The sequence below is a fragment of the Elephantulus edwardii genome, unplaced genomic scaffold (genome assembly GCF_000299155.1).
Source record: "Elephantulus edwardii isolate Elephantulus edwardi_28Jun2011 unplaced genomic scaffold, EleEdw1.0 scaffold00071, whole genome shotgun sequence".
In the NCBI taxonomy this organism is placed as follows: domain Eukaryota; kingdom Metazoa; phylum Chordata; class Mammalia; order Macroscelidea; family Macroscelididae; genus Elephantulus; species Elephantulus edwardii.
In genome coordinates, this window is record NW_006399821.1 from 8,549,925 (window position 1) to 8,558,655 (window position 8,731).

The window sequence follows — 8,731 nt, forward strand, 5'->3', positions numbered from 1 at the left end:
GACCATGCAAAGACATTCCAATGTGTGAGTCTTAACAAAATAGCTAACATTGAGAAGAATGGGAATCCCAGAACAAAGGCTATGTCCAATGAATAACCTCTCCTAGCAATATTCACAGGGTAGCAGAGAAGAAGCTTTTTAATCTTTGCCTTTACAAGGAGCAGGAAGGACTAGTCCTTGGAAAGGGACATCATGTGTGGAAAGGTGGAGGTTTAGTGAAAGAGAGGAAGACCCTCAATGAGCTGGATTGACTCAGTCACTGCAGCACTGGGCTTAAGTGTGTCAGAGATTATGAGGATGGCACAGGAGAGAACAGCATTCAGATATGGTCACTATGAGTCATAATGCAACTGGATGGCACCTCACTACAACAATTAAAGTATTTGGTGCTCACTTTCCAGTGGAGTAGACACCACCTGAAATCATGGAATGCCATCATGAATGTGAATTGTACCATGTTGTTGCTGCCGTCTCTAGGAATGCAGGGCTTTCCGCCTTACCTGATCTATGTTCACCTGACCCTTCTCCCTGCAAGTTCGCTTTTTTCTTTGGAAAAAATTCTTTCATTGTTATACAATCCCCCACCCCCACCCCGACGGCTTTACTATGCAGCTCTTATTCTGTACTCTTGTCATACCAATAATACCTAATCATATATTCCTTTTATGCAGTTCTCTCTCTTGTTTGTTTCAATGCCTTATACATTATCCCCTCTTTTCTTAGTTTTCCCCCCACCCCCATATCAGTCTGTTCTATAACAGTGGCATTGCACAGTATTTGTCTTTTTGTGACTGATCTTTCACTCAGCATAATGTCCTCCATGGTCACCCATTTTGTATAGTATTTCATTAGTTCTTTGTTTTTCAGTTGTACATAATAATCAATTGTATGAATATACCACAGCTTCTCTATCCATTCATTTGTTGATGTGCACCTGGGTTGTTTCCAACTCTTTGCTATTATGAACAAAGCCACAATAAACATGGGTGTGCATATATCTGCTTAGGTTGCAGTTCTGGTTTCTTTAGGGTATATTTCCAATAGTGGAATTGCTGGGTCAAATGGTATTTCTATTTCCCACTTTTTGAGAAAGCACCATACTGCCTTCCATAATGGTTGCACCATTTTACACTTCCACCAACAGTGAATAAGGGTTCCAATTTCTCCATAACCTCATCAGCATTTATTGTTTGCCTCTCTGTTTAATTTTGGTATTCTGACTGGGATGAGATGATATCTCATAGTTGTTTTGATTTGCATCTTTCTTAGAGCTAGGGGTTTTGAGCATTTCTTCATGAGTTTGTTTGCCATCTGACTCTCTTCATTTTTGAAGTGTCTGTTCATATCCTGTGCCCATTTTTCAAGTGGTTTGTTTACTTACCTTTATCTTTTTGTGGTGCTCAAGTATTCTATAAATTCTAGATATAAGTCCCTTATCAGGCATGTCATTACCAAATATTTTTTTCCCAGTCTGTGGCTTCCATTTTTACCCTGTTGAAGTTTTTTAATGTGCATAGGGATTTGATTCTTAGAAGATCCCATTCATCTATTTTATCCTTTCCTGGTTGTAGGTTTTTCAGGATGCTTGGAAGACTGTTCATGTTGTGGATTAGTGCTTCTAGGGTTCTTCCAAGCTTTTCTCTAATGAAGTTTATAGCCTTGGTTTGAGTCCTAGACCCTTTATCCACTTTGAATTGGTTCACAGTTTCCTCCTTAAGAAACGTCCATCTGATGGGAAATAAAGCATGTCAAGATCAATATAAAATAGGGCTGTCCCATTCCTGAGACCACCAAGACTTTAGTGGGCATATGTCAGGACATGATTACAGGAAAGAATTCATCATCTTTTAATACACTGATAAATATACCTACTAGCCTGAATGTCCTCTAGAAGGTCTGACCATCTTACTCAGATTCTTCAGAAGACTGTCACTGACACAGTAATAGGGAGAGGCTGCACATCCTCAGAACTGGAGACTACAGCAATTGCTGGGGCAATTCTGAATCTGCTTACATAATTCTGCTTCATTGGAAATCATAACCAGCTTGTAACAGGCCTCCTGTACAGTTTACATGTGTACTTTCTTTTAGTAATGCAGAGGGAGAGGTCCTGAGAAGGAGCCAGAGCCCAAGGTGGTCAAAAGACTTGCTCAGTCTCTCCTGAGCTAGTGTGTGTGACAGCAAACATGTCTTAAAATGTTCTAACTTCTGGGTCAGAAGGTGTGTCCACATTAACTATGGGAATGATTTAGACATGCCCCTATCAGCCAGTGCCAAGGTCCAAGTATTTATGTTGTATAAGAAAAACTTCTTGGAGTAGTTTTGAAAACATAAAAGATATTTTTCCCCTCTTTGTTTTGTTGAGTTCCCCCACCCATAATTCCTTATTCACAGTTTGACTCATTTTTGCTCAAATTTTGTTATTTATATGTAAAGTTTTGAGGGAGCTCTGGTGACACAGAGGCAAGAAGTGCACCGCAATCCTAAAGGCATGTGGTTTGAGACCACCAGCTGCTCCTTGGGAGAAGGATGGGAAATCTCCCCCTGTGTGATGAATTGCCTCTGAAAACCCACCAGCTGGTCAGCTATGAGTCAGTTCCAACTCTCCTGTACACAACAACTTACAGAGTTTTGGTGTAAATTAACTCAGGCAAGAGATGAGTAAGCAAGAAAAAACAAAACCAACCAAAACCAACCCAGAAGCTTAGTCTCACATACTATGGATATGTTGTCAGGAAGTGCCAGTCCTTGGAAAAAAGACATTGTGGTTGGAGACGTTGAAGGTCAGAGAGAGAGGAAGACCCTCAAGATAATAGACTGACACAGTGACTGCAACAATTAGCTTCAGCATGGTGGAGATTGTAAGCATGGCACAGGATAGGGCAAGGTTTCAATCTGTTATTCATAGGACACTATGAGTAATAGTCATCCTGATGATACCTAACTGCAATAGTGTATAGGTGGGTAGGTGGCTGAATAGATTGATGGATGATAGATAAAATCTTTTATACAAATAAAGAGGACCCTTCTTGAGTTTGTGTTAAATGAGAGCATGCCAGTGTGACATTTTATGGCTTTAGCCCAGATCTACTCTTTAAGCACTTTCCAAAGTTCGTGGAGGCAGCCAAGCTTCCTACTGCCGCATACCAAGGTTCAGCCCTGCCATCCCTGCCCAAAGACAGCCTGCAGCTGTGTTCCAAATAAAATCAAATGAAGTATCAATGGAGGCACTATAAATGTTTATCAGGCCAAGCAGCTCTTTTGTTAATCATGCAACTATGTCCAAATCCTAGCTTCAAGGCAGAATTCTGAGCAGTTTCAGTAGTAAAGATGGATATGAGACTGATGTAATACTAAAGCTAGAAACGACAAACTAAATATAAATTCTGAAGAATCTTAGAATCTCAAAACTGGGTAGAGAGAAGGACTAGGGGAGGAAAGATATGATTTTTCCTAGCTTACAATGCAATTCTATCTCATAAATAAGTATTTTTATCATATATATCCATACAAATGGAGAGAGAGTTTCATGATGAGGCCCTGAATTATTAAGTAAATCCATTTAGAGTCTTGAATTAATGTTTTGGCCTATGCTAAATTAATACTCTGAAAAAAGAAAAAAAAAGTGGCAGTGGCAGTGCTCTGGTGGCCTAGTGGGTAAGGAGTTATGCTGCAAACCCAAAGATATTCTGTTCTAATCTATTAAACTCTCCAACAGAAAGATAGGCACTCTCCTACTATGCAATTTATTACCTCTGAAAATCCAATGAGTCAGATGTGACTCCACAGCAGTGACTTTTACTTCTCAAAAAGTAGTTTTGAATCTTCAGTTTATGTTTTATTCTATGCTATATCCTCATATTTTGGAGTTATGTGCTTTTTGAATCAGGACTGACTCATAGCTGACCTTCCAATGAATTTCAGAGGCTATAAATCATCCCAGGAGGAGAGTGCTTATCTTTCTCCCACAGTGCAACAGATAGATGTTTGTAATGTAGCTCTTGGTGGAAAGTAGAGAATACCAGAAGATGCTTACCTGTATTTTATTGACTACTTTGACTCTGTGGATCTTAATAAATTATGGCTAACATTGAGAAGAGTGGGAATCCAAGAACACTTAATTGTGCTCATGAAAAACCAATACATAGACCAAGTGGCAGTTGTCCAAAGAAAACAAGAGAATACTTCATTATTTAAAATTAGAGAAGGTGTGCAAAAGGGTTGATCTTTTCTCCAGACTTATTCAGTCTGTGTTCTGAACAAATTTCGAGAATATGGACTACCTGAGGAAGAATGTGGCCTCAAGACTCAACAACCTATGTTATGTAGATAACATGACTTTTATTCAAAAGTGAAGAAGACTTGAATCACTTGCTATAGAAAATAAACTATTAGAGCCTTCAATGACTAGGGATGATAGAAGGAGGATTGATGCCTTTGCATTGTGGTGCTGGAGACGAGTACTGAATACCATGGACTTCTAGGAGAACAGGTTTGTCCTAGAGAGGGTGAAACCAGGCTGATGCTTGGAGGCAAGGATTATGAAGCTCTCTCTGACATACTTTGGGCATGTTGCACAAAGGGACCAGTCCTTGGAGAGGGATGTCATGCTTAAGGAGGTGGTGGAACAATGCAAGAGAGGAAGACCCTCGATGAGATGAATTGACTCAGTGACTTGGGTAATGGGGATGGGTTTGTTGGAGATGATGAGGTTGGCAAGAAATAGAGTGGAGTTCAGAGCTGTTCTACATAGGGTCACTATGAGTTGCAAGTCACTTGATGACACTTAACAACAACAATAACAAACAACCTTTAATATAGGTTGCATCTCAACATAAAGAAAAAAAAATCCTCACCACTGGCCCAATAAACAACATTGTAAGAGATAGATGGAGAAAAGATTGAAGTTGTCAACGATTTCACTTAACTTGAATCCACAGTCAACACCTAGGATAACAGCAGTCAAGAAATCAAAAGATGTGTTGCACTGATAATATTTGCTGCCAAGGAACTCTCCAGTGTGCTAAAGAGCAATGATGTCATTTTAAAGTGCACTTGATCCAAGCCGTGGTCTTTTGAAATGCTTCCTATTCATCAAAAAGTTGGGCAGTAAAGAAGGATGTCAGTATTGATGCCCTTGAATTGCAGTTTTGGTGAAGAATATTGAATATACCATGGACAGAAAAAACAATAGTGAATTGACCTTGAAGGAAATGCAACCAAAATATTCCTTAAAGACACAGATGGTGAAATGTCATCTCACTTGCTTTGTGCCTATTTTCAAAAGGAACCAGTCCTCGGTGAGAGACTTGATGCTGGGAAAGGTGAGAGTTAGTGAAAGAGAGAAAGACCTTCAATGAAATGGATTGACACAGTGGCTACCACAATGGGCTTGAGCATGAGAGAGATTATGAGGATGTTGAAGTATAGGGAGGGCATATCTGTTGTTCATAGAAGTCGGTATCGATAGCTGTAGTCTCATTGACACCAACAACAAGAACAAATACATATTTGTTGTGTGACCAAATAAAATAAGAAAGTTCACACTTAGAAAGTTGAAAAATGAATAAAGATGATAGAAGGAGACTTGCTGCTTTTGAATTGTAGTGTTGGACAACAGTATTTATTATTGTTTTAATATCTCAAAGTCTTAACAGGTTTCTCTGCCTTTTTGTTCCTGTGTAATGTTGAGAGACCATCATTGGAAATTGTAGATAGCAGCCCCCTACTTTCTATCCATCAAAGGTCAAGAGTATGGAGAGGACAATAATCAGATTGTATTCAGCTCTTATCTGACATTGGACTTTAGACAGGATCACTTTTAGAGTCATGGAATTTTGTTTGTAATGTGACTATATTGTTGTTGTGTACTATCGATTTGGAGCCATCCCATTGCTGACCCTCCAGAGGGTTCTTCAGAGACAGTAAATCTCATGGGAGGAGATTGTTCATCCTTCACCCATGGAGCAGTTCGTGGATTCAAATTCTACACCTTTGGAATTACAGTACAGTTTTTTACCACTAGGCCACCAGACCTCCCTATGAATGTATTAATGTTAGATATTCAGCCCTTGGGCCAAACAAACAACACCACAGCATCAGATCTAGAAGAAACCTGTTTGGACCTAGGAATTATCACATTGTGTCAGTAATGTAAACAGAGACAGTATGTCACAGGACTTAGCAGAAGCTCTGTGGCCAGGATCTTCTCTTAGTTCAGCCTCAAGCAAAAATCTTTCTCTCAAATTGGTACATGGAGTTCGGACTTTTATCCTCTTAAACAAGAGATAGACAACAGCATGAGAAACCAATCGCAGTGTGTAGTGCAAGGCATCACAGAAGTAACTGGTGTTCATATTGAGAGATGGCTGGGAAGGGAGGGTTTGACCAGGTAGCTGGGTGTGCAAGGAATGGGGGGGTAGCAGGGAAAGGGTGGAGACAAGTCACACGTGCTCAGGGTAGGTGGGCAGTGAATGTATTGGTTGTTTCTGTAAGGAAGTGTCTTTCACCTTCTAGGTAAAAATACTTGTCTGGGGTGACCGGCGGCGCTGAGAGGACGCGGCGGGAGGACAAGGACTGCCCAACAGCCTACAACACCACCAGCGTCATGCATCCCTCCTTGAAGCTGCCCCTCAGGCACCTGGCCATGGCCTGGGCCTGGGTCTCGGGCTGGCCAGCCTCTCAGAGGCACAGATGTTTGGGCCTTCTGCACACGGCCTCATCCTTGCACCCTGATAGCAGCGCCCCCGTGTTCACCCGGGCGTTGGCCTTCAGGGACAGGACAGCTGTCGTGGACCGGCATGGCCACCACACATACGAGGACCTGTACTGGTGGAGCCTGTGCCTGTCCCAGAAAATCTGCAGACTCCGGGCCTGCCCTGGCCGTGACCTTGGCCAGGAGCGGATCTCCTTCCTGTGTCCCAATGATGCCTCCTATGTGGTGGCACAGTGGGCCTCCTGGATGAGCGGGGGTATCGCGGTCCCCCTACACAACAAACACCCCGCACCCCAGTTGGAGTACTTCATCCGGGACTCCTGCAGTTCCGTGGTCCTGGCCAGCCCTGAGCACCTGGAGCTCATAGGCCCTGTGGCCAGCAGACTTGGGGTCCCACTGCTGCCTCTCTCCCCTGACCTCTGCACTGGAACAGCAGAGGGCCCAAGAGAAGAAGGGCCAGCACCTGACTGGACAGAGTGGAACTGGAAGGAGCGGGGTGCCATGATCATCTACACAAGCGGTACCACGGGCCCGCCCAAGGGAGTCCTCAGCACCCATCACAACCTCAGTGCCATGGTGACAGGCTTGGTGCATAAGTGGGCGTGGACACCAGAGGACGTCATTCTGCACGTGCTCCCACTGCATCATGTCCATGGTGTGGTCAACAAACTGTTGTGCCCTCTCTGGGTGGGTGCCAGCTGCGTGATGCTGCCCGAGTTCAGTGCCCAGCAGGTGTGGGAGAAGTTCTTGAGCTCTGAGAGTCCACGCATTAATGTCTTCATGGCAGTGCCCACCATCTACTCCAAGCTGGTGGACTACTACGACCAGCACTTCACACAGCCTCACGTCCAGGAGTATGTGCGGGCCATGTGCCAGGAGAGAGTCAGGCTCATGGTCTCGGGCTCAGCCGCACTGCCCGTCCCAGTGCTGGAGAAGTGGAGGAACATCACGGGCCACACGCTGCTGGAGAGGTACGGCATGACTGAGATTGGCATGGCCCTGTCCAACCCCCTGACTGCGGCCCGCCTGCCAGGTTCAGTAGGAACCCCACTGCCCGGAGTAGAGGTACGCATCGCCTCAGAGAGCCCCAAGAGGGAGGCTGGCTCCTACATTGTGCACGCAGAAGGGAATGAGAAGGGGACCAAGGTGAGCCCAGGCTTCGAGGAGAAGGAAGGTGAGCTCCTGGTCCGCGGCCCCTCCGTGTTTCGAGAGTACTGGGGCAAGCCAGAAGAGACAAAGGCTGCCTTCACTCCTGATGGCTGGTTTAAAACAGGTGACACAGTCGTATTCAAGGACGGCAGGTACTGGGTCCGAGGACGGACGTCAGTGGACATCATCAAGAGTGGCGGCTACAAACTTAGCGCTCTGGAGATAGAGCGGCACCTGCTGGCCCACCCCAGCATAACAGATGTGGCTGTGATAGGCGTTCCCGACATGACGTGGGGCCAGCGGGTCACTGCTGTGGTGACCCTCCACGACGGACACTCCCTGTCCCAGCAGGAACTTCGGGAGTGGGCGAGGGGGATGCTGGCCCCGTATGCTTTGCCCTCGGAGCTGCTGCTGGTGGAAGAGATCCCCAGGAACCCCATGGGGAAGGTCAACAAGAAGGAGCTGCTGCGTCAGTTCTACCCACAAGAGACCACCAGGCAGGGCAAGTAGACGCCTCCACCTCAAGGAGCACATATCTCACACTGAGAGCCCCTGTTGCCAACTGCCCCAGCACTCCTCTGTTCCAAATGCACCCTGGAAACTGAGCCCCCAGCACACCCATGTGGTGCCATGCAGCCCCTAGCCTTGAACTTGATGTTACCTGCTGGAAAGGAATGGTGAGCCCTGGGTCAGGAATGGGCCAGGCGGCGCCGGTGCCTGTGCCAGGCAGACACTGACCAATCTTCACTAGGGCAGGACGCTAACTAGGTAGAAGGGGAGCTCTGGTGGCCTAGTGGCAAGGAGCTGCAACTACAATCCCAGAGGCAAACGGTTCGAATCCACCAGATGCTCTGCCGGGGAAGGAGG

At 45.1% G+C, this 8,731-nt stretch overlaps 1 protein-coding gene across 1 annotated transcript; it reads left to right on the forward strand.

The window, feature by feature from the left end:
- Positions 1 to 6,607: 6,607 nt before the first annotated feature.
- On the forward strand, positions 6,608 to 8,374 carry LOC102876333 (acyl-CoA synthetase family member 3, mitochondrial-like). The gene has a single exon (XM_006888757.1). It carries the CDS (start codon positions 6,608 to 6,610, stop codon positions 8,372 to 8,374), a length of 1,767 nt encoding a protein of 588 aa, XP_006888819.1.
- Positions 8,375 to 8,731: the final 357 nt, after the last annotated feature.